We start from the raw sequence: 27,026 nt of genomic DNA on the forward strand, positions 1-27,026 counted from the left end.
CGGAAGAAAAACCTCCAGAAAATACTCCATATAACCAGACAGCATTTGACCACATGCAACTAACCCTTTTGCAGAAGATCAGCGTCTCCTTTTTCTATCAGTCTACAGTAGATGTTATGAAGCTGAAGAATTTTACCATACTTCTTATAACAGTTGATTAAAGCTTCCAGAGCTGCAGGCATGTCGTCCCTTGTGGAATGAAACAAAACAAGAATAAAAACAATCAAACATTCCGAGCAGGAGCAGTGCATTCTGAACCCACTTCAGTCTTGAAAAATTCAAGGAAAATTCATTCAGCAGCCTGTAATCAGAGAGTGTATTTTTTTTCTCCCCAATATGCTACAGTTATTTTTAAATAACAGGTAAAGTTTTCCTACAAATACCATGTATGCTTGACAGCCACAGAAATGAAAACAGACCTACAGATTTATGCTTAAACCTCTTGGCTGTATAATTTTTGATTTCATGACCACTGTTCAGTACAAATTAACCAAAGGTGTGAATACTCTTCATCATTAGATGCACTTAATTTTTGAAGTAAAATTCCTAAGTTCTGCTATATACTGTTGTGAAAAAAACCCAATTCCATGGAAGTTTCGATTTGTATTTGAGAGATCTATTTTTCTTGTTAATTGGTAATATTGTGCACATTATATTACCTCCAAATGTCTGTTTAGACATTTTGAATTTTTAAGCTCTTTAAAAATTTTTCCACAGCATTTTTATTTCAGTATAGATCTCCACAGTTAACTAAGTCAACCACAGCTCTTTAGATTGCTTTATACTTGTTTTACACCTTAACAGACTAGCTATAAAAAAATCTGTTGATTTCCATTTTGTCACAATTGAAGGGCTAGCATTTTTCCATTCTATACACAGGTCAGAATCCAGTGTATATTTTCTGCAACAAAAATGTAAATTCTGCAATTAATGCAACAATACATTAAGGCACCAAAATGGATTTTATGCTGGCCTATCCATGTCACATAGAGCCATGGCACCAGTGTATATCCACGGTACCAGTAAATTAGTGTGTAAGATGCCGACTTCCTTAAATGCACTTATTCAGGTGCCTTTGAGCAGTAAGTACCAGTAACAAGTACAATATTTCCATTGTTGTTACCTCAGTCCTTTGCTGACATTTTTCCCTGCATATACAGGGAAACACCTTCAGAAGTATATACAGTTAAAATGCAAAACTGAAAAGCCATAAAAACAATCAGATCTGGAACTTAAAATAACAACAAATAAATTAACATTCTACACTGTGCAACTAACAGATCTAAATCATCTGCTGCAGACCCTTGTTCAAAGGATTACAACCTAATCTAAAAAAACAAACCAAAACCAACAGAGGACAACCACTGAAACACTGCAACAATACGTGAAGTTATTCTTTGAAGGGGAAGGTTTAAACTGAAATTGAAACAAACCAAGACAACAAGCATGAAATGTAGTAAGAAACCAAACAGTCAATAAAACTGCATTTTAGATTTCAAAATAGATTATAAAATAGAGGGTGGTGGAAGTAGGCAAGGGGGGAAACAAACAAATAAATAAATAAATAAATCACTTAGCAGCAGCTGCTGAAGGCCATAATAAAACTGTCTTGAAATGATTTTGCATTCCTGAATCAACTTTATTATTGATCAACTGAACCTTAACAAATTAAGATACTACTGTTAAAACAAGCCAAATTCAGATGTCCTCTCCTCACACTGCATTTCTTGTGCAGCACAAATTTTGCTTTTTCAAAGAATGAACTATCTAGACTACTATATACTACTATCTTCATCTAGGCTAATATTTTAAAAATTTTAAGAGTAAAACACAGAAGAAGAATTAATTTTGTTCAGTAATACTGGCATTCTGAAAATGAACCTAAGATGATGGATTTCTACCTTATCCCCCTTACCGAGCCCTGTTTACAGTGCATCTTCTGGCACCCCATGGAGTCATTTGAATTTTTGTCATTTGGGGTGAAGACTAAATTACAGGTTAATTTCAAAACTGCAAGTAGATGTTGCAGGCTAGATTACTGTCATAAAAGAGAAATACTATGGTAGTTACCATAGACAGATATAAAGCTTTACATAATCAGTATTTTTCTCCTGCTTTAGATGCAAGTTCACTTAACATCTAAAAAAAACAGTTTTACAGAAAACTGCTCAATTTCTAAGGAGGCACAACAACATTTATACATTCAAATTAAAGTTTTCAGTGATAAATCTAGCTTTTCAGATTGATGCTCAAACAGCCATAGTATTGTCTCAGCTGTATTCCTAAAGGATTAAAGTGACTGTTTTTAGGTCAAAGCTATCAATAAATGAATGAGTAATTGGAATGTCATTCAAACAGGAACATTAAGAGTTTTCTAGTCTCTAAATGTGTACTTCTGAAGGCATTAATACTGTATACGCAGAAAAAAAAGTCAGCAAAGAACTGAGATAACAAAAATGAAAATATTGTACTTGTTACTGGTACTTACTGCTCAAAGGCACCTGAATAAGTCTGCATTTCAGGAGGTCAGTATCTTACACACTAATTTACTAGACATTTGCTTTGAATCCATCCAAGTCTGATATATTTGTTCTGTTGCATTCAAGCAATTAACCAGCCATCCACAGATTACTAGAGAATGGCATTTATAAATAACAGATAAATGATAAAATTGGCAACAACCAGCTACAGAACAATGAAAGGTATAGAAGTTCAGCCTCTGCAAATAAATTGTTTGTACTACTACTGCAAAGAAAAAAGAACATCAAGTTTATGCTTGTACTTCAGTTATTATGTTGATTTATTCAACAACCTGCAGTATTTCTTAATTGTCACAAACTACACAAGTAAGTACCAACAACTACTTTTGTAAGCAGTTTTTACAATCCTGACAGAAAAGCCCAATGAAAATTAGGAACTTACTGTAGGCTTCAAGTATAGGTAACATTTTAATGTGTTCCTTGTTACGACTCACTAACTTAAAAAAAAAGAACTGCACAAAAAGGATTTTCTACATTTTAAGAAAATGCTATTTAGACATATGGATTTTAAGCTACCAGCTGTACATTTGAAAATATTTGGCAGTCTTTCTGTACAAACTTATGCATGTCAAACATGCTTTTATCTTCCCAAAGGATACTTACTACACTACTACATTAAAAGCCTCCTCCAAAATTACTATTTAATTAATATGGATCACGTAAATAAACAAACAAACAATACTCATAGCCATGTTGGAAAAATCTGATTTCCAGTTTCAGTCTGGACAAAATAGTATTTAAGATGTGAACAGAGATGATCCACGCTTCATTTTGAATTGGCCAGATACTACAGCTTTAAGTCACTCACAAATATTATCTGTTCAGGGCTAATGCCTGTTCCACTTAAAGATTAGGTGTATTTTTCCCTCTCATTGAAACTTGTTCTTTTAAACAAGAAGAGATACTATTATTTTTGAATGACAGAAGGAGCCTCAGTCATCACTGTATTATGCTTGGCCCTTATGTAATCCTGGAAGAGTCCTACTTTGGCACTGTTTTCCAACTAAATTGATGCTAGGGTTAAGACATAATAAGTTGTTTAGTTCACTTGGTTTCTGTTTAGGATACCTATAAAGTCCAAGATACCATGGGCACAATCTTCCAAAATATTTGCGTGGGCAGTTTTACTCACACAAAGCTGTTTGAAAAGACAAAATCACTCAGATGTCTGAGTGTTTGCAGAACACACTCTGGAGCAGGACTGGCTATAACATGCATGGATACAACATCCCCCTTCAATTTCAACAAGCCACTCCCCTCTTGCTTCAAGAATGTAGCACTAAATCTAACCCTTTTACTTGTAATAAACAACTTCCCCAACCAGAGAGTCTGCCTGATAAAAATAAGACTCCAAATATTGATTTTAATTGGAATGAAGTGCTGCAACATTATGCATAAAGCTTTAGTGAAGTGGCAATTTACCTAAGGGGTTTACTGATTGAAAAGCTCTCAAACCTGAAATCACTAGAGAGGTAGAAAGAAAAAAGGGACTCTCTGGGGTGGGGGTGGAGGGTAGACTGGTAAAACAAATCGCTCTCTACAAATCTGAAGCAGATGTTAGTGTAGAGGGAAGTCAATTCAGCAAGGTACAATCAGCTTTACAAAAATTATTCTGTTAAAAGAGAAGGGGCTCTTGAAAGAGCTAAATGTTTTTCTGTTCATTTGCTATACTAAGGAATCTTCAAGGAGACTGGTGTTGCAATTACAACTAATCCTCCCCAAAAAATTAACTGTGTTGAAGGCTTTGTAATTTCCCTAGGTACAATTTAGCTGTCACTTACTTTAAAATTTACTCAAACATGCGTTCGGAACAGCACTAACTTCACATGTCAAGTGCTTTCCAGCCAATTGAGTCTAAACTGGAAGTCGGTGTTAAACAACTGAATGATTAGACAAGATAGCTCATTTCCCTGCTCTTTTGTTCAGAATAAAATGCCACATTTACATTATCAGACTCAACAGGATTTTCTGACAGAGGGAGAAAAAACCCTCGTGAACACTGTCCGTACCAAGCACATGAAGCCTGTCATTTACCAATCATCCTTCAAAAAGCAATAGCCATGAATGTAACTTAATTACGACCCAATGATCCTTGACGAAAAATCATCTTATCACTGTCCTGTCCCCATAGGGCAAATGAGACACTTTTGTCCTTTGGCACTGATGATGCTAAATTCCTAATTGCAATAATGGAGTAAGAGAGCCAAACATCCCTAATTTCATTGCAACATGTAAAGAGTTTTAATACAAATACTTGAAATAAAGCCACTAAAAATTAGAAAAAAACTCTTCCCAATAGAGATATTTTTTCCCCACTAAAAATATCACCTAGTTTAAAAAGATGCCTATTTTTAAAAGTAAATATAAAAGTCAATTAACTTGTATGTGCTACAGAATCACCTTAAACAAAATTACAGGGGAATTTAACTCTGTGAAAACAACAGAAGAAAAATTGTCAAGGCACTGGATTCATGCTGTATCTGCTACGTAAGAAACTAAACAAAATGGGTTTATGTAAGATTAATCACAAAAGAGCTCACAATGCTTTACTGGACAACGCTGTATTAAAATACACCGATTGTTTTTAAAGCAACACAATCCAGCTATAGCCTTTTGATCACTGAAAATACAGATATCAATTACTTGCATTCACTGACTTAAAACTACGAAATATTTTGTTCATGCAGTCTGCAATATAATGTTTTCATAGTTTACCTGCAAATTTTCTTCTCTCTAAGAGCACTTCTGAAATAGGGAATTAGTAAATTTCAAACCTGCAGATGTTTTGTTCTGTTTCTTTTCTCAGAGGTGATATTATTCAAGGAGAGCAGAAACAAACTTATGTTAACAAAAAGACAGAAACCACATCAAGTTTTTAAGATGTGTATTCCTATTTTTGGCTGTACAAAAGTTGGCTTATGCAACTTTCTTGGAAGAATAAAAAAAAAAAAAATCAGCAGCAGTTACTGTATCCGTTAATTTATCATCCTGTAAATAGGTATTATCGAAGTATCATATAGCACAGGAGCAGGTTAGCTTCACAAACCTCTTCAGTTTTGTAAAATGGCTCATGTTCAAATAGGTTTCCCCTGACAGCTGGAAGAGAAGGTAAAAAGCCAAAACTACAATCCTTAAGAAATCGTAAGACATATGGTGTAGGTAACACAACCTTTTCCAAATGTTATCAGTTGGAAGAACCAGTTGAAAAGTAAGACACGTTTTAAGAAAAAGTACAAGCTCTTCACATTCTGGAGGCTTTTAGAAACTAAGATTTTTGTCATACTGTCCAAGGCAGGTTTATCACCTTGAATGACAGACCAAGATTCCACATGTGGACTGTCAATTTTTAATGTGATTTCACCATCTTGAGCAACTGTTCAGAGTCATAAATAAAGATCATAAAATTAAAAGCAGGGGGGTGGTTCCACTTAAATTTACTCTGGGTAAAAAACCCCAAGATACTATAAGTTCTCTCTCTAGTTACTTCACTTAAATATTTCTCAAAATATTAAAGGCAAAATGCCCATTCTACTAGAATATTAGATATCATTAGTTTTGTCAAGTTATACTATTCATCAACAACTTTTTTCTCTTCCATGCTCTGCTGCGAATTGTCACTTTTAACATGCACTAGGACTTCACAAGAATTTCAGAATATTCAGGACTGGGTACAGAGAAAAGGGGTAGATGAAAACATTTTATACCTACAATTGCTGAAATCTTCAAAAGCAAATCACAGATTCCTTTACAAGCAATTAAAAAGTTTGAAATAAATTAAGAACACAAAACACTAGCACAAACTACTGCTGCGGAACATTAAAAAAATATCCCGGAGCTAATTTCAGAGGCATGCTGACGACCTGCAGCTAAATGACAGCATTTCAGCATGATACTCGAGCTGTAGGACGGCAAATAGTAAGCACTGCTGCTGAAAGAAATGACTAACACTTATTTCAGTCACTCATAACTTTGAAAAACTCTTAGCAACTCCAAGACAAAAAAGAAAAAAAAAAAAAAACAGAAAAAAAAAACAAACAGTGAAATTCAGTTATTCTTCCCCAGCAAATTATATGGAAAAACTTCCCCCTTCTGTTCTAACATTGGAGAGGAAGCAAGTCTCTCTGCTCCTGAGGCAGCAAAAAAACCATTGGAACTGAGCTTACTTTGTGTTGTATTTATATATATGAAATGTATTAAGCTCCACAGTATGGAATTACTTTCTCCTTTAAAAATCTACTCTCATCAAAAGTCCCTTTATTAAAAAAAAAAAAAAAAAAAACAACTTTTTAGAGAGTTTTACCAAACATTTGTAATCCAAAAGAATGTGGAATTAAACTAAAATAACACTCTTTACTGTCCCCTTTTGCACCCACACATGATCACATCGTTATTTACATCATCATATACTACTTCTCAAGTGAAAAGAACCCAAGTAGCACCATGTACAACTTTCATGTCAACATGCATAACGCAATTATGTAAAATGCAGCTGCTCTTACTCCACACTGCAAAGCATATCAGATATTTTTCCGACACATTAGTTACATATGATTGCAGTTAAATTACTTTCATAAACATCTGCCTTGTCTTGTGATGTAACCAAGGCAGTGATGCTGACTGAAGAGATGTACACTATATTAACTGTTGACCACTACACTAAAATACTATTTTTAGAAGAGAATGTACATGCATCTACCAAGAGTTAGATCTTTTTGACAAGAATTTTGAATACAGAGAACATTATATAGACCTTGCATACCCAGAATACTTAACTAAAAACCTCTACATGTTAACAGAAATGTTAATACGCATCTTTGAGGCTGACTTACATGAAACTATGAAAAATTCACTTATTCTATAGGTATTCTATTTAAGCCAAGAACATTTCATATACATGAACCAAACTACAAGAGATTGATCAATCACTCTAGCTGCAAGAGATTAAAATCCAGCAATTACATAAATGACAGAAGAAAAAAAGAAAAGGATTGTGCATGTGGTAAAGGAAGCGAAAAGGGACTCTTGGCTCAGTTTTAGTAAGAAATTGTTATATAGTTCATACGTACATTAACTCAAATATCCTACACCTCATAATGAAAGTTTATGCAAAGGAACATGACACATGGAATTACAGATACTTCCTGCCAGAATGAATGTACGAACTTCCTTTTCTCTATTAAGTGGTATTAAAAGTACATATGGGAAAAAAAAAAATCACAATAGACAAACCAGACAGTACTTTGAATTTTGATTTACAGCAACATAGGAGTCTATTGGCAATAACATCAAATTATTTGAATTATGTGAATTAAAAATATTTCAGTGTTCAACAACCGCCCTTCAACTCACCTGAGTTGTATTGGGTGGCACAGCAAAATAATGCTGTTTTGATGGGAAAACACGTACTACTTAACCACAAGAGCTGAGAATATACCTATCATGCTCTGAATAGCTATCTTGTCAAACAGACTTTAGAAACAACTAATTCATAAGCATATTCCAATATACAGCCACTTCATCTCTGATGTGTCCATAAAACACAGCTGTTTTTCCCAGAGACTACGACATGATGTATAACTGATGAAAACATACTTATCTAACTTGAGAAAACATATTCATTCATTACTACTCCTAGATCACTGAGGTATCATACGCGCGTGCATGTGTGCATGTTTACGTGCATGAGCACTTTCAAACGTGAATGTGTAGCTGTGTATAGCATACACAGGTCATATAACACAAATAAATATCGTATCATAACTTGTTTCATCTGAAGCCCAAACATAGCTTACTTTTCAAGGTGAACTGTAATCAGAGGGGAATGAAGGACAGCAGTTTCTGCCAACCCCAGGTTCACAATGGTCTCATGTAATCGATTCACTGTTTCAACTTCACCACGCATGGCAGCGGCATTAAGAATGCGGAAAAAAGATGCAACTGTTCTGTCTGAGATAGGAACATCCTTCTCTTTCATCTCCGTTAGAATGTTAATAGCGTCTACAATGAAACAACACAAAAGACCCTTAGGTAATTTCATGTAGGGAAAACAAACTGCTATTAAAACAGCATTTCAAACCCAGCAGGAATGTAAATTCTGGCGTATAATGCCGATTTCAAGTTAATTACTACTTGCATTTCTAAACGAGACTACAATTATAAATCCACAATAGCATGGTTTTATCATTTTGCTGCAACTTTGACTACAAATTATAGATAGGAACTGTGTGCCCACTCTGCACCACATAACCCTGTATAGTCTGCCCTATAGCCGCAAGATTCTACTAAATGGATGCTTTTATCGTTCAATGCTAACATCTGCTAAATCACTCCATTGTTTCTTCAGCAGATGGCTTGTCACGAGGCCAGATAATAAAGATATGTTTACACTGTATATACAGCCAGACTAATGGTCTGATACCGATAGGGCCTGTTTGCTGTGTCGATACTAATTAGCCAAGGAGAGCCAATGAAAGCTTTCTAACAGACTGCATGTTAAAACATTAGGTTCATTAAGCTTCATTAGTAAGGCAGAAACAAGCATTTTGGTATATGGAATAAGCGCATTCTTATAACGCTCTTAATTACTGCATAGACAGAATGCTTTGACTGCTTTACATTTGGCTACATTTATGAATTGTTTTATTTTCTGAGGGACATTTATGCTTTAAAAGCAAGCTAATCTTTTCAAACGGCTTTAATGTAGAGGTGGTCATGATCTGATTTATTATTATTTAGAAAACATCAGCTTTGTTTATTATTTTTCTAACAGCAATCTTAATAAGAGGCCAAGACAAATTTCAAAGAAAGACCTTACAAGAAAAAAAATTACATTAGCTTTTTAATTTTACTGTATAGTGTTTTATATAAAACCATAACATTTTGTGTCTAGGCTTGGACCACGTTTTTATGGTTTTAAGTGTTCTACAAAATCATAGAACTTGATATTCAGAACCACCTTTTAAAGTTGATGACAGTCTAAGAGTTCTTTTAAAGACCAACCAAATCATCTAAATTACAGAATTATATTAGACTAAATTACAGAAATTAAAGAGCTAACAGCTTAATGCAAACATCTAGAATTACAAAATAGGCAGTTTGCAGAACACTCATTAAAAGCCAAAATTTCCAGGCAGTTTGACAGAATGACTCTAAAATTCAATAAGAAACACATTAAAGAATACCAACAGAAAAATACATACTTTATTTAAAAAAAAAAAAAAAAAGATTTTTTTGCAGTACTTGGCTCTTATGAGAAGGTTATGTTTATAGGTTTTATGTTCAGCCTTCAGACCTTCTTAAGCAAAAACAAAGCCATTAGTCTAGGCACATACGCAATTTGTGCCATAAGTCATGATCTTCAAACTCAATCCAAACAGCAATGCTAATAAAAACTAGCTGCAGAAATGCAAAAAGCACTGAGCTGTGCAAATGTAAATGACAAGCTTGCCAATCCATTAAAACTAATGGCCTGCACTGTCCAAGCATCTCTGGTTGAATTCACATGCAAATTTGTATGCAAAATGTTCAAGCACTTTTCAGGACATGATATACCATTAATATCAACTCACATTTTTATTCTTGAGGCAAGATACCTTTATTATATAGCAGAAACACAATGAAAGCAAATGGATTACCTTCTAGTCTACCATGCTTTCCTAAGACTTCTACCAGTGCTATGTACTTTCCAGTGTCAAGAGCAACAGGTGAATTCTTAGGGAAGCTAGAAATTAAAACATTAAGAATTGTATCAACAGAAGTTCACATTTTACAGATTCAGCTTAAAGATTAATTTTTAAAACTACATAACAACACAACAGCATTGAGAGCTAAAAGTTATAATAAGTATTCAAGGAAAAATCTGGTAAACTTCAAAAGATGCACCATTAAAATGTGATTTAAAAGTATTTTACACACACCTTCCCACCCCCAAGCCCCAAAAATTATATTTTAAAGAGCCAAATGGCTTAATTAATTATTTAGTAGTTGTTGCATAAAATAGGGTATTTCCCAGAAATCTGGGAAGAAAACTCAGTCCACGTGGCTGGCACAGGGCTATAATCTTTCCCATACAGGCATGAAACTATGTGCCTATAGTAACAAGTTAAGACCTACTATTTTGAAGTTTCTGCTATGTATTGGTTTTCTTTTTTCTGGAAGTTTTAAAATTAATTCCTTCTCTGTTATTTCTTTTTGTAACAATTCAGATTCACTTCTTAGCAATATTATGCTACACTTGAGGCAGATCAGTAAAAACGTGCTACTGCAGTGAAGCTCCACTAGAAGACTCAGTTTTACTTCGTGCAAGCTCACTATGGGGATTGTGTGAGAGTGGTAGTACAGCCAAAACCAATATGTTACTGTTATTTGCAGAGTGGCAAATTTCTTGATATTCATAGCTCAATCATTTCACATAATTTCAAACACTAGCAAGGTGTAATGAGCACCTGCCTGCTAACCTACTGTAAAACCAAAGCAAATACTTTGTGAATGCATATGAGAGACAGAATCTCAAAGTAACACGTAACTTGTTCTATATTCACTCTACCATCAGACTGAGAGGAGGCTTTCAAGGAAAAAAGGGAAGGGGCAAATAGAAAGACTATCTGCAAGAATTTGCTCCAGGATAAGTCATGCATAGCATGTTTTAGCTGGGAGCTAGCTTTCACAGACAAAATACAAAACTCTGAAAATAAAAATTTAAAGTAGAATGTTTGTTGACAGTCTTAAAACGATGTCACTCGGAAACATTGTTATTCTAAAGACAATATAGGTGCAGCATATTCTAAACACATTCTAGGTGCTATTCTAACACACAATACAGGTACTTTTTTCCCCCCTTAAATTAAGCCAAACTTCAATTTAGACACTATTCTGTTTAAAATAAAAACAAAACAGATCCTACATAGCAATTTGTCTTTAAAAAAAAAAGATCATAATTACTGACCATACAAAGTAGCTGCTTCTGATGTTCAATTATACAAAGCAAATTTTTGTTTCAAAAAAACCACACCCTTAACTGTTTTAAATGCACATACATTGGTGGGGAAAACTAATTAAAAATGGATGAGGGGGTTAATACTCAACCTACTTAATTCAACAAGGTCTGTGTATCAGCATAAATCTCTGTGACATGTTTCAGTGCCGGTGTACTTACACTTTTTCTTTCAGGTTCATTGCCTCTTCTACATTATCATGTCGACAGCACAAATTTATTAAGGCTGCATAGCCACCGACAACCATGTCCGGTTCGTATTTGGCTTTCACTTCAAGGGCTTTTTGCATATTCTAAAAAAGGAACAAAGCAAAGATGTGAACTAGAGGAAAAGTCAATATGACATTATGATTCTTATATGTTCAGTGTGCAGTTACATGATTGCTTTAGTGCTTTTAGTAGCATAAGATCACATTTGAAAACAGTGCTGTAATGCTTCAGCAAATTTTAAGAGTGAAAGTTATTTTGTAGAAATTAATTTTTTTCTAAAACACCTTTTAGATTAACTTGACAGTAGATTTCTAAATAAATTGTCTTGCTTTATGTCTGTATTTCTAGCATGTTTTAATGTAAGACTTTTTTAATCCAGACAGACACCATAAACATGATTAATCCAAATTCTAAAATAGTTCTTATTTATTTGGAATTCATAACAATTTTCACCTGGTACACTGCCAAACACATAACAAAACTACTTTCTAAAGAATAAGAAACTACTTAACGATCCCATAGAAAGCTTATTTTTTTATACGTTCCTATTCATACATTTGACCACTTCGAACTTAGAGTGGTGTTTGCTTCTAGTCTTATTTCATATGCAAAATCGTAGAGACAGACAGCTGAGAATCACTCTTTCTAAACTGTATTCTTAGCTACAGAGAATATTGTGCTATCGTCTGCACGACTGTTAGTGTTCCTATATATACAGCTTTATAGGCAGGATCATACTGAACAAGAAACTGAATAAAAGTGTGGTGATACCCCACAAATTACAGACACACACTAAATGAATGTAAACTACAGCTGGACGCCTGCCGAATGAAGGCAAGAGACCCTTTATCTCAGAAGAGCTTTCCTCCTGCAGGAAAATGGAATTTCAATCCCTGCATTAACAACCTAGTAATATTTGAATTGCAAATGACTAGTGCATGTATCAGTTGCTTGACAATCTAGATATAAGAGACCGGAGCCATGGCTTGAAAGGACATTTGGCATGTATGTTAAACCTATCACAGCTGTTACTATCATTCACTTTGCAGATTATTGTAAACAAACTTCAGCAACCCCAAAACATGCCATTCAAGGTGTTGCTGAAATTAGTTAACCTTTTGATTTAATTGCTTTTTGCACTTATGTTTGATTTATAAGCATCAAACCATGAAACCTCAAGCAATGCACTTGTCTTTGCTTAACTATGTCTTTCCATAATACAGTCATTTATGTCCCTTTAAAAATATAGCTATGTATTTCCAATTATCTCTGCATTGCTTAAGATACCTCTTCTTCACAAAGAGCATGTATGAGTTGTTTCAAGACATCTGTAATAGGCTGGTTTTCAGCTTTTCGCTTTTCTAGTTTCTTCTCCAAAGCAGACACGTCAGATTTAGCACTCTAAATGGAGGTAACAGAAAGAATGTCAATTGCAAAAACACCCTTCCCCGAACAACTTGTCGGATCACTTTAATAAAAGACAGACAAAATAATCCTCTTCTTTCATACTACAAGAAATTTTTTAATCATTTAAGGTGCTTTTATCTGTTTAAACACTACACACTAATTGAAGATTTGAGTCAGAATACAGTAAAAAAGCATTAAGTGGCGTATCTACAGAGGTCAACATTACTATTTCTCTCATACTCAGTTCTTTGTGTTCAGGGAAGTAGGGAATAGAAGCCTGTTTCTTTTTCCATCTCCACTCTGCTCAGATCAGAGATATAAAGACTTGACACTCCACCATTAGAAGCAGTATGGATTTATATGGTTCCTGCCACTCAAGTGGATCACTGTAATTTACAAGCATGAATTAAGCCTCACACCACCACTGTTGACTAACTAGAACTTTCAAAAAATATTTACCAGACAGGGAAACTGAGGCATGAAACCTCAGCCAACTCCAAGGTCAAGTATCAGGTCTAAGTGAAAATCTGGATAGCCTTTACTCCTACTCTGGAAAGTAACCTCTGAACTTCAAATGGTAGATTTAAATAACATTAATATACTTCCATGATCTGAAAGCTAGTGATTACACTTCATCTAAAACCCATATCCAAACATTATTATTACAGTAAGAACAAGCATAGCTATCTGTGAATTACTTACTTCTGGAATGTTGTCTGTAGACAGGGGTTTTTTAAGAGACAGTAACCTTGCATCCTAAAATGTAGTAAGACAAAGATATCACTAAGCCCCCAAAAAAGTTCAATCTCTAAGTAAGCACACCATGCTTATACTCTCTCTCTATATATATAGTATAAGCATAAATATATATATATATAAAATATATAAATATAATTGCAATATAAATATAATTGCAATGTTTAAATTGCAATGTTTAATTGCAATATAAAATATATAAAATATAATTGCAATGTTAAAAAAGAGCTGTATTCTGCAGCATTATTACATTGACTTGAAAAAGCACTTATTAAAGGCATCCCTCAAACTTTCATATATGAAACAAAAACAGCTTCAACAGTGAAAAATCATGGAAAGGTTAAAAGGCTTACATATAATCACTGCATAAAGATATTTATTTCGCAAAGGAGAATATATTCACAGAGTATAGATACTCCACTTTTTAGCTTCAAAGTAATTGCTATAGAACCACAGACCTTAATTAATTCAGGAACTTGAGAGGAGTCCAGCAGTCTGCAAATGCCGTTGTAGTGGGTTGTAGGGATAACTATATTCTGTATCAAGAGGTGGGGAAAAAAAATTATATGAGTTTTGAAACACAACCAAACTGAAATTTGTCTAACAGAAATTATCTCAGACGTAATTCAAGTCTCCAGCTCTTGCATGTCATTGAGAAGTGGTCTGGTTGTACTTAAAAGCAGCAATTTCAAATCTAATAGATACATGTCAGGCAGGACAGGCATTATGTAGCAAAAAATGAAATGGTACCATCTTCTTCAGCTGATGGAAGTATTGTCTCAAACGCTCCTCCTTGGCCTGTACCTCTGAGTCACTCATGCTGTCAATCAAGTGATAAAGAAAATAGCCAACAGCTTCTGCGGAAAAAAACAAGAGAAAGCATTCCACTAAAATTACCGAGACTGTCATGTTATCAAGATTAATTTATAAGAAATCATTTTGGTGTGAGATGTCACCCTGATGAGAGGCTCTGAAATGGCAACAATGATCACTGAGGCATAGAGATTATGTGGTTTGGGAGCACATATCTAACTGGTGAGTGAAAGGAATATTAATTATTTTCAGACCTAGTGACAGCTTTTCAGTACAGAATCTTACTTCAATCTATTTTTTCCACTACTGTGTGACAGAAGTGGTACTGCCCAAGGCCTTCCCCCCCTTTCCTGCCCACTACCCCAAATAGTTGCCACAAATATTTTGTCATTGCTCAAAAGAAAAAACAGATTTCTAACACTTTACATATTTATTCTGTACATTTTAGCCATTATATTCCATTACCAAGCTACATTAAGTATTGTAATATTAATATAAAAAACATAAAACTATTTTAATCATTAGATCAACTACTACTGAAGAAGTTGCCTATTAGCCAATGAAAATCCAGATTAACAGATTTTAGCAAACAGTGCTAAGTTTCTTATCTATGCAAGTGTAAAAATATATGGGGTCCTGTAGCCGAGACTAGGAAGAGCATCAATTATTGTTTTGCTTTCCCCATGCCCCTTGTCCTTCCAGCACCGACAGGAGGAAAAAAAAAACCTGACCAGATTATACAAAAAAAGTATACTTATTTCAAAGTAGAAGATTTGGGATGTTACGTAGCATTTTGCTTCACAAAATCAGAAGAGCTACTAAAGGTAAAACTAGGTTGAAAAACTGCCTTTTTTTTTTTTTTTTTTTTAAGTATTTAAGCACTGATACAGTGTTCATTCTAAATCTCTACTTTGGTTAATAAATTTAGAAAAATAAAACGTTATCAGCAAGATTTGTTTATAATTCTAAAAGAAAGATCTCACGGATCTCACAAAATATGCTCTGATTATTCGAATCAGGATTTTACCCAACATGTTTTCAAATTTCACTTTCAAAAAGAAGCAATCAGTGTTTACTGTTGTAATCCCTCAAACCCATCATTACACAGAAGAACGGATTTGTGGATAAGTTACAATCATAGAAATTGAAACTCTACCAGTTGGTCCTGGAGGCGTCAGGCAATAACGTTCATCCTTGTACAACAGTTCTGTTATCTGGTAAGACAGAATAATCGTACATTGCAGCCAAAAGAAGCAAGCAAGGACAAATAGTATCTGAAATTGAATTCTCAAAATAATAAAGCATTTCTCTGTTAAAGTATTATTCTTTACCACATCATAGTAATTCCCTAAGAAATACAAGGAAGTGGTTTTTTTTTTTTTTAAATAATAGGTTTTTCTTAAAAAAATATTGCAAACAGAAATGCTTTCTGAGGTATGGCAGTAAGACAGACACTCTAGCATTCCGTTTATGTATCATTCTACAGAGTTAGCTATTGTAAGACATTGCTTAAAGCAAATATTAACCAGTGTCACTCCTGGAGATGCTACAATTATGTTTCAATTTACCGAAAGGCTGACATTGGCCCATAAAGCTTTTTTTTTTTAATTTTGAAAGAAGCAAATACATAAAGAAAATAGAGGGACACAATTTATCATGCTCTGCTAGATTTAAGATAACTAGTACAGCTGTTGTAAGTAAGTGCAATTTTGAATGACAAAATATGTGTCCATAAAAATTAATTGCATTTGACTAAATTTAGCATACATTCCAGTCAGTCATACAAACTGAAGGAATATGTAAATTTTACTTCATCAGAGGAAAAGAAGCATTTACCCAAAAGCCCCCACATCCTACCTACAAATACTTTAACCTAACCTACATCCCTTTAAAAATCCATTTGACTGTTCTTAAGGAAATTACATCATCTTCAGTTAAAAACTAAGATTTTAAGTATTTCAAGAATTTTGCTTTATCTGCCATGATTCTAGAATGCAATCTGAAATAAGTTAGAGGGAGATGCATTCCCACTGTCAGTGCTGTGTTTTAAGTAATGACAAAAGAAAAGGAACCCTCACCTTCAATTATTAATGAAAATGGATAAACAAAGCCAGAAAATACCAAATGTGCAATGGAATACCGCGTCTATCACTTCTCATTCTACCGACACCACGGACATGGTGTACAGTAAACTACAGCTTTCTTCTGCCCTTTTGCCCTCGTCCTCCTATGACAAATCAACACATAGAAGAACCTACAACTATAATAAAATCCAACAAAGTCATAACAGTTCTCCTTCTGAATCGAATCTCAGAGAATACCAAAAGGATGGATTACAGAAAAAAAATGTGTGATATTATTTCTAATGCTAAGTGTCTATTTCCCAAGTTAGCATTTCTTGTTTTAGAAGGTTAAAACACATATTGACTAATAAATATAGTGAAGACAACAAAATGTGTATTTCTTCCATTGTGGAGAACAGCAGAGGTAACTCCAGATACTACTTCATGTGCAGACCACCATTACTTCAGTCCTCTGACTGTCCTTCAAAATTAATCTCATAATGGGAATAGTAAGAGATGCCCTTTTTTTCTTTCCCTACCTTCCTGTTTTATTTTTTAAATTCAAAAAAGGAAGAATACAGGCAGAGGACAAAAACATTCTCTCACCATCATCTTCACACAACAGAAAATGGTAGTAAAATACAAGAAAACCTGCGCCTCGCAAGCTGTATCTGATCTATATAAATCACTAATCAGTGACTTTCCAAATTACAATTTCCATTTCATTCCAAGATTTCTTTGCAAAATCTAAAATATACTGCAAGTCACGTGCTAATTTATTAGTATTGAAAAAAAAGGCAAAAAGCATAGCGCATCCCCTCCCAAATGCTGTACCCACATCCCAGGCAGTATCTGCCAACACCTCCTCTATTCTAGTGCTCTGCAAAATTTATTGACCAAGTTATACTGCAGTGTCTTTCTTATGTACCCCATACCAGGCAGGGCAAGATGATCAGTCATTTCCCCTTGACTTCATCCAGGTGATTTCTTTTATCTGGCTTTGCCTTCAATGTTTTAAGTTATATGACAGAAACTTTAAAATTCTAATTGTGCCTTATTATTTTTCTTAGTACTAGTGTGGGCACAGGAAGAAAGTTTAGAGAAGGCAGGAAAGGGAATTAAACAATGTCAGATTGCACAACCATGGCAGACTTTGTTGCAGAAGCTACAACTATATACTACCTTCAGCTATAACAACATTGATCTCCAAAGTGGAGTAGCATAAGCTTCACTACATGGTAACACCACGTTTGATTTTTCAGAATTGCATTTAACTGTCCAATTTGAAAACTCAATTTCATAGTTGTACAATCTGCCACTGACAAAAACTCTTGCTCAAATTAATCAGGTCTACAATTATTGGGCTCAGAATTCAGATTTACAGTAATGCATCATAAACATGCAGTGCCTAAAGAACTTGATTTTATTTACAGCATCATTATCTCCACTTACCTTGCTCCAAAGATGTACATCATTTGAGCTGAAGAGGGCAGCAAAGGATAACAAATTAAAAGCAACAAAATGATTTTACACTTGTATCTTTTTTTAAAAAAGACACAGATCATTAATACTGAGGATCTTACTATTTAAATAAAATTAAAATACAATAATTGCCACATATTGCTTAAACCAACTTTATACAGAATAAATATTGTACTTTTTACTATACTGCGTATGGTCATAGTTTCTGCTAAGTAACTTAAAATAACACAGCAATCCAAACAGATAACTAAGACTACAAAGAATATATTTTAGTTTTATTTTTAACATACCCTAATCATACTTTTTTATTTTATACTTCATTCTATTTAGCATTTCAAGAAAATAATCTTCACTCAAACAAGTCGCACTTTCCATGGCAAACACTCGATACGTGGAATTTGCTAGAGCAAAAAATCTAGACTCCTGTGCATTAAAATTAGATTTTTAGTATAGACAGATAACTACAGGCAGGTATAAATGCATTTATACCATGCAAAAAAGAATCAAATCTCTTACGTAAAATATCATGTTTATTATAGTGGAATAAATAGATAATATTTTAAAAAAACAGAAAACAAAACATAGAAGAACTCCAATTTCTCCCCTCACAGAACAGGACAGAACTTTATGGAGAGCACTTGTCTGTACATCATCAGGGTACAGCCAAAGATCAAACGTTAACCAGTTCACTGAAGTATAAAGAACCTGACATATTAAAATGTTAACCAGTTCACTGAAGTATAAAAAACCTGACATATTCCTACGGTTTGTAGAACATCAACATTCTCACTAGAAGCTCTAACTTTTTGACAACTATAAAGCAGCATTAACCTAGAGAAGGTTAAGAGTACAAAAACTTATGACCTTATTTTATCTTCCCGTAACTCTCATAAGGGGAAAATAAGATGACAGTCTGAACAGCTGCACAGAAATTTGAAAGCATTCATAGAAGTTTAGGATTTTATTTAGGAGGTTCAAGCCTATGAAATATTTATTCTTTTTGTGCAACTGCCACTTGTATTCGAAAACGAGTCAAATGCAGGTCCACACGGGGGGGGGGGGGGGGGGGGGGGGAATGCTATCTGTGAGGTTAGTTAAGCTTTCCTGGGTGAACTCACTCCACCACTGACAGCATGACAATGAACTGCCGATATCAAATGCATCAATTTCCTAAAGTACTTGACTCTGAAATAGTAATGGTACATCAGGCAGATAGAATGGGAATACTTTGAAGCAGTTACTAGAGAAGAGCAGCTTCAACAGAAATCCATAAACTAGTCTGCCACAGACATTGTTCATGTGTCCCTGGTGTCCATACCCTGTACTTTGGTACGCCAGTCCTAAACTCAGCTCATTTGAACATTTGAGACCTGCCTTTAGTCATAAAATTTTGCTGAGGTCTTTACAAAAGGTACAAATATTCTTTTCTCCTATCCTATCATACCCTCAAGCTTCATTTTCAGGCTGTTCTAGGCATTAAGTTTAAAATAGAAAGGAAACATGAATTGGCAAGCTTTCAGAAACAATATAAGGGTGAAATTTGGGCACAGCCAATCTTGTACATAGCTTCTCAAGCCAGGTAGCAATAAAGGCAAACAAGAGAGATTAAAGGAATAAAAAAACCAACCAACCAACCAAACAACAACTTATGCCACACCTAGAAGCGGCAAGGAGAGGGGGAAAACAGTAAGCTGAAGTAAAATAAAAAATAAATAAAAATCCACCACCTCAAAAGCCCTCAACCTTCATTTCCCTCAGAATTCCAAGTTTTTAGCCCAAATGTCCGATAACTATTGAAATCACAACAATAACTGTTCCATTGCTCAGGAGAGTAACTGTTTCACTTGAGGAGAGTATGATTCTTCAGCAGCTAGTTTTCACAATACAAGTTGATAACATTTTAAAGATACTTTAAATCACATTCTGAACACCTGCACAACTCTCCAGTGGTAGGGGTATTTCATGTTAGCATTGGTTATGCGTGGTCAATATTGGTATGGCTTCCTTTCTAGTTCAAGTCCTACTTCAATTGAATACTTATCTATGCTTACAGAGAGAAGATGCGTTTCAAAAATCTGTTACTTATTAACTAATACATCTGAAACAGATGATTCTGGGGCTGACTACTAAAAGGCACAGTAAAATACCCCTATTACTTCTAAAACATTATTTCACTTATCCCTTGGATGTCAAGGTCAGCTATGGCCTCATTAACAAACCCAATTCGAACACTGGTTTGCTTTGTCTCCTTCTTTTCCCATAGTAGAGCACGATCAGCTAGATAAACCTTGCAGCTTACTAGGAAATTATTTTGGTTATATTCACCTGGTATGTTTTACTAATATCCAACCTAAACATAGTTACACCTCATGGCCATTACAAAATTTTAGGAAGCAAGTTAGTCAACAAAATCAGCCTTCAGACTCTGGTCCTGAATCATAGTAAGTGACCTCTCTGGTTCCCAGTGGTGTAGGTATGCTGCAAAAAAAAAAAACCTCATTCACAGTCCTAAATGTTTAACTGGGGCTAACAGTGAACAACAGAAATGCTTGTTAATTCACATATACTTGCATAAGCTTAAGACAACCCTGCAAGTTAGCCAGAAACCCTCCTTGCAAAACAGGACCATATGGCTGTGAATACAAAGTCATGGCAATGTAGCACAATACTAGGTGTTAAATGTGAGCATTTGGGAGTCGTATTAACCCAGAGGGCAGAGAAAGCTATCAGATGTAGTAGAATATGCCTGGCTCCTACTGGTATTTCATCTTCATTAAGCACCCATTTACTTTAATATTAATAGTGATAACCTTGAGGGAAATCTTACATTACCATTGCAATTTAAAACAAAAAAGTGGATAAAGATAAAACCCCAAATGTTTACCACCCTGAGAAGTTTATATACTGTCAAATACCACAGAACAAACAAGAACAGTGAAGTTCTTTTTAATCTACTATATATAATACTTCAAAGGTATGCTCATATATAGCAGATGCAAGGAAACCAGGGAGTGCAGAGAGAAACAAAGATATTCCTCAGATCTGCTACAGCTGGAACCCTACTTTTAAATTTTCAAACATGGGGCGGGGGGAAGACTGCACAGACTTGTGCTCAACAAGGCAAAAAAGAGAGGGAACTTTGCTATGGGGGTGGGGGTGGGAAAGACATTTATATAGCAACCTTACCTTTTAAAACCCCAAATGAGGCTGTTTCTAAACTGACGAATATCAATAGGAGGTGTGCTTGCTGAAGACACTGTAAATGAAAGAAATGTTTCTAAACAGTCATTGTAAAAAAATCCTGAACTGCAACAAGTCAGTAGATCATGGAAATAGGGTGTCATTAGAAGAACTATTTCATTAGTTTAATAAATGCTGACAAACTTTTGTAAATCAAAATTTCAGATACCAGGGTATTTGAAACAGTCCTGGTTTTATCAGCTCTAAATCTGCTCCATTTCAGAAGGGATCAAATATTCTAAAAGAGAGATTTTTCCCTCTTCATTGCCTTTAATGTCAATATTTAATACATCAGTCTTTTAAACAAATTAGTAATAGGAGTAAGCATCTTATCTGTAAAAAAGCACAAGGCCAAAGAAAATATTATGTTCCAAAATGCAAAACAAAACCCAAACAATCCTAATGAAGAAAACGTGAGATATTAGAGCCGAAACAAAAAAGATCCACCAGAGGCGAATGGTTTGCTAATTGTCTCAGACTGAATACCTGCCTTAAAATAGGCTTTACAATTTTTTCTTCTGTTTTTTTTTAATTTAAAATTAAATTTATATTTTTAATTTAAATTTTTTTAATTTAAAAAAACAAAACAAAAAAACCCAAAAACCAAAAGAAATTACACTTTCTTAGGTGTTTGCTTCTGCTGGTGTAAACTGCCTGACAAGAAAGAAAAAGTAGTTCCATCCACTGAAACATATAGGGGAAAAAAGAGAAAGATACACAGTTCTAAATGTTGATATTTACAATATCAATTGGTTGAACACAAAGGAAACTGTAAAATTACTTAAAATTAGATGTTCCCGAGAGGTCATTTACAGCTATGCCCTATGTCCTCATCTTTACATCATTTCTTGGCTAAATATTCCAAACCATTCTACCTTCTTCCTCTAGAATTCCTGTCTCTTGCTCCAGCACCGTAGTCCAGCAAAGAAAAAAATACAGTAGTAGATGCATTTAAGTCCTGTATGAAGTTGTTATCACCCAACTTCACTATCACAATAGAATTAACCCCTGTAAAAACCTGAATGCACTAGGTCCTTTCAGCAAGGGCTGCAGTATGGTATATGGTAGAAGAGAATTGAAATAAAAACACCAGCTCTATAGGAACCTGGGAAATAAAAGGCAGGAATAACATGCTAAAACCACTCCTTAGTCTACCTCCAGGCATTTAGAAAATGAAAAGTTTTACATGTTGGAACATTTATTTTACTTTGAAAATCTCAGGTAAAGTTGGTTTCAAGAAATCCTCAATACAAAATCCTCCTCCAGTGGTATATTAAACTTTTTGCTCATAAAAAGACAAGCAGAAAAGCATCTTAGTATGCTCAGCTGCTGCTGACAATCGGCAACCTGGTTTCCTTAGCAACAAACAAGACTGAGAAAAATCAAGAGGCTGACAATGAAGTGGAATGGAACGGCATGATAAAGGGAAAAAGCGGCTCTCATGTATGCCGCCTTATGTGCCCAGATTCCTCAGCTGATGCTTCGTAGTTTTCATCTTGTCAGTAGCAGAAATCTATACATTATAAGGTATGAGAAGCTGAATCAATACACCTAGATAGCAACCAGCATTAATAACCAACCTTCGCCTCCCCCAACTACACTGATGAGACAATCTTGAACTATTTTCCATACTGCATCTATTTTTCCCTCTTTGTAATACTGCAAAAGGAACCAAGTCAAAAAAACCCCAGCTGTTTAATATCTGTGCCTTATCATTACATAGGTGCTAATTAGATTTACTAGCATTCATTTCAGCTTGGTAAACTATTTACAGGAGTACCTTCCTTTAAAGCTCAAGTTCAAAAGAAATTTTGTATGTCTCCATGAATTATTAACCCTAGTCTTTGTAAACAGGAATACCACTACAAGATTTAAATTCAACACACAGACAACAGCTAAATAATACACTATGTGAGACTAATTTTATGACAATAAGACAGAACGCAGCCTACTGTATGTGTCTGTATTGTACTTTTGATATCATATACATTTACCATATACCAGGCACACACATATTTGCACCTTATAACACATTAAACCCAGACTATTTCAGTTAACCAAAATGAATGTGCAGGGGTGTGTCTACTTTTTCATGTAAAAAAAACCCAAACAAACAAAACAAAAACAAACCCAAACCAAACCAAAAAAACACTACTATTCCACTTTCCAGAAGAAATTTCATTGCTCCTAGTAAATAGTTATCCTTTCAAAAAAATTTCAAAGTTATTTTAGGTACTTCATTTTTCATGGTTAATGTTTTTTTTGTAATAAGAACAAACAAAATAATGGCAGAATGTAAAGTTAATCTTAAAGATTCACTAATTGATAAATCACCAATACAAAAACTACATCACAGATTAGTAACTACTCATTTAATTTTCTCATTTTCAACATAACAGCTTCCCAGAGTCATGGTGTATAGACTACATATTTCTATATTTGTTAAACAAAACAGTTAATGACAATTGCAGCAAACAACCACTTAAGCTTTTCCCTGAACCTTGGACATAAACCTGTTTAAAAAAACCCAGATCTTTCTGCATCAGATTTAGTCCAAATTTAGGTTTTAGTACTGTCTCAGTACACTAGGCAAATAAAAACTGTATTTGTTTTAAATTTTGAAGAGAAACATATATTCCTACTTAACCAAGCAAATCATCCCATCCCGTACATTCAATGACATATATTAACTTTTGCAAGTACTGAGCATCAGAACAGTCTTTGGAGAAAACTCTTTAAAAGTGATTAATTCATGCTGTTGCAACTTCATCACCTAATTAACCCAAATTTATACACATAATTTCCATGACCAACAGATCAGCAGAACATCCTCAGGTTAACATCAGTGCCAATCAGTTCTTTAAACTTGGTTCTTTCATTAATAATTCTGTAGTACTTCAGAGCTGTATTGTTAGACTAGCATCCCATTGTAACTGATGCTGCAAACAAAAACAATCCCTGCACCGACAACTTAACAGTCATTGTGCAAGGCAAATTGCTTCCTTAAGCCCTCTAACTACAAGAGGATCATAACCCTACCACAATCACAGCAAAGCTGTGATTTGTAAATATCTTACATGTCAATCTTACGGCCAGGTTCAATACTAAAAAAAGAATTTAACCATGATATGTTGACCAGAACTGGTAGTTTCAAACAGTCTGACATCTCATCATAGAGGACCTCACATAATAAAAGCTTTGCTGAAGTTTCCCACATATCTTTAAACCTGATATATTAATACATGCAAATCTCTTGGCCTACAACCAATCAACACTACCGCCAAGTACATAGTAACATGCAACATGAAAAACACTTACATAGAGAAAGAACATTGTTCAGTCTTCCATGTGCTGCTTCATATCTTATTTCTGCTACAGAGAGTCCAACAGTTTCAAACAGGCAGTCATTTTTCTAGAGATAAAACAATCAATCATTGGAAGTACACACACAGAGGACCTTCTGATACTTCATGTTTTTAAGTGCTTCCTTCCCCAAGGACACTGGCGTTCGTTCTTGTATTGATAGCTGTTGAGAACTTTGAAGGTGCTCTACGGAAGTCTACATGGCTAGCCAAATAAGTTGCTACTGATCAAAAATTATCCAGCTTTTGTATTGAAATTAATTGCAGGAGACAAAGTTACCAAAGGCAGAAAGAGTGGGGCAGTTAAACTTAGTCTGCAATTCTGAATTCTTTAGCAAGTAAAAAAAAAAAAAAAAAAAAAAATCACCACAAACAACTAATACTTCTAATCCCCAGTAAAAAAAGGACATCATTCATTTATTTAGTTTTCCATTTCAGGAAACAGAAAGCCAGTTAAGTCTTGAGCAAAATATTTTGGTTAGGTCTGAAAAGGAGAAAGAAAAGCAGGAGGAGAAAGACACACTGAACAAACCACCAGTGCAACAACTGTTTCAAAAGTAATCTAAGTATTCTGAACAGGCTTCATCATACCAAGTTCACGTTTAGAGCACTACTGGGATCTAAAGCCTTCAGAAAGAACATAGCAAAACAAGCTATGCAAGTCATTTTTATGAATTCTAAACATAAACTCACCTTCAGCTGGGCACGGGCAGTTTCACTATCAGCAAAATTTTTAAACACATAGTCTGTGTATGTTTCTGTATCAAGTTCCACCCCCAACTCGTGCATCACTCTGAGGACCTCAAAGATACCTATCAAGGAAAAATTGGTAAGGCTAAGCATTTCAGAAAAATGAAAACTTGAGACTCACCATTTAAAAGTAAGTTGCTTTTCAAAAAAAGGACTTGTCTCCTCAATTTCCCTCCTTGAAATTGCCATGCAAAATCCTGCATTTTATTTTAAGTGTTAATAAACTTCTTAATTGTGAAACTTAAAATATTTACTAAACTTCCTGTTCTGTGCTGTACTATCAAAAACATGAAACTCTTGGCTAGTTTGGAAATTGCTAGTGTACAAAGTTGTTTTCTAACACAATGAATATATGGCAGTTACTCTTAGTCATGTTTGCAAAACGTCTTTTAGAGCTATTTATCAAAATGTCCACATTATTGTGCATAAAAACAAATCTGAAATTTAGTGTAAAGTATATAATCAAATTCAAGGTACAAATGCATTCTTCAATACTTAATGCATTCTTAGCTTTGTTCCCAGTATCCAACCCTGATTAGCAAGGCAAGCTTTCAAGATTTGTCTCTAGATTTGTTTAAAACAAGTAGCATTTTTGTAAGCAAATACGTCGATTACTCTATCAACACATCAGCTTCAAACTGGAAATTCAGATAAAGGCTGGAGTCTCCCAAGCCCAAGTGAAGCTACATTGTAACTTTTACAGGGTTCAGATCAATTCACACAACTAGACTGTATATTACTACTGTAGATACGCATTTGAAGACAACAGGTACCAAATCTTAATAGTTCAGCAATTAGTGTAGACTTTTAGAGTATTTGTCATGCTTTTCAATTGCTCACGCTCTTCCGATTTGCAGAAACTTCTTACAGTAACCCTAGCTAGCAAGCTCTGAAACCCTGTCAAAACCAATATAGGCATTATCATTTTTTGCTGGTCTAAAGATGATTTGTCAGTGGCTACAGGACACCAGTACCAAACAGCATATGTTTTTTTCAACTTGCATTTCATACTTATTACTTTAAAAATGTAAAGTTTCCCAAAGTCCCTGTCTTTGCCCTGGAGTGCCACCTATGGAAAAGTGACACTTCCATGAATATTTTATGCAGTGCACTATGGTGCGAATAATCAAATGTGAATTCCCTTTGAGCACTTGAAAATACATGCAGGGAAGTCACACTAGATTAAAGTCGCATCATCTGTTCGAGTTTGCCTTAAACAAAACTCTGATTTTGGCCCAGAATCTGCAAAAATATGAATAAAGAATTAATTACAGTAAGTCTTTCTTGATACCTTTCAAATTTTGACAGCTAGTTTCTATTTCATGTTTTCAACTTCCCAGAAAATACATTAAGCCCTCTTATGCTGAAACTTTTTAAAAAATAACTGTATCTGTATCACTAGAAAGTAGTT

The 27,026-nt window shown here is 34.6% G+C and overlaps 1 protein-coding gene across 1 annotated transcript in view; it reads right to left on the reverse strand.

The window, feature by feature from the left end:
• The window catches only part of LRPPRC (leucine rich pentatricopeptide repeat containing), a gene marked incomplete at its 5' end in the record, with an annotated part of 93,661 nt that overhangs the window by 42,219 nt on the left and 24,416 nt on the right, over positions 1 to 27,026 (reverse strand). The window contains 13 exons of the mRNA XM_082305813.1: positions 65 to 189; positions 8,333 to 8,537; positions 10,175 to 10,260; positions 11,695 to 11,825; positions 13,030 to 13,143; positions 13,852 to 13,905; positions 14,364 to 14,441; positions 14,656 to 14,762; positions 15,875 to 15,932; positions 18,234 to 18,261; positions 21,450 to 21,519; positions 24,822 to 24,915; positions 25,559 to 25,677. Of these exons, the coding sequence (XP_082161939.1) occupies positions 65 to 189; positions 8,333 to 8,537; positions 10,175 to 10,260; positions 11,695 to 11,825; positions 13,030 to 13,143; positions 13,852 to 13,905; positions 14,364 to 14,441; positions 14,656 to 14,762; positions 15,875 to 15,932; positions 18,234 to 18,261; positions 21,450 to 21,519; positions 24,822 to 24,915; positions 25,559 to 25,677 (1,269 nt within the window). The remainder of the gene's footprint in view (positions 1 to 64; positions 190 to 8,332; positions 8,538 to 10,174; positions 10,261 to 11,694; positions 11,826 to 13,029; positions 13,144 to 13,851; positions 13,906 to 14,363; positions 14,442 to 14,655; positions 14,763 to 15,874; positions 15,933 to 18,233; positions 18,262 to 21,449; positions 21,520 to 24,821; positions 24,916 to 25,558; positions 25,678 to 27,026) is intronic.

Source organism: Platalea leucorodia (genome assembly GCF_965183815.1).
Source record: "Platalea leucorodia genome assembly, chromosome: 3".
Lineage (NCBI taxonomy): Eukaryota > Metazoa > Chordata > Aves > Pelecaniformes > Threskiornithidae > Platalea > Platalea leucorodia.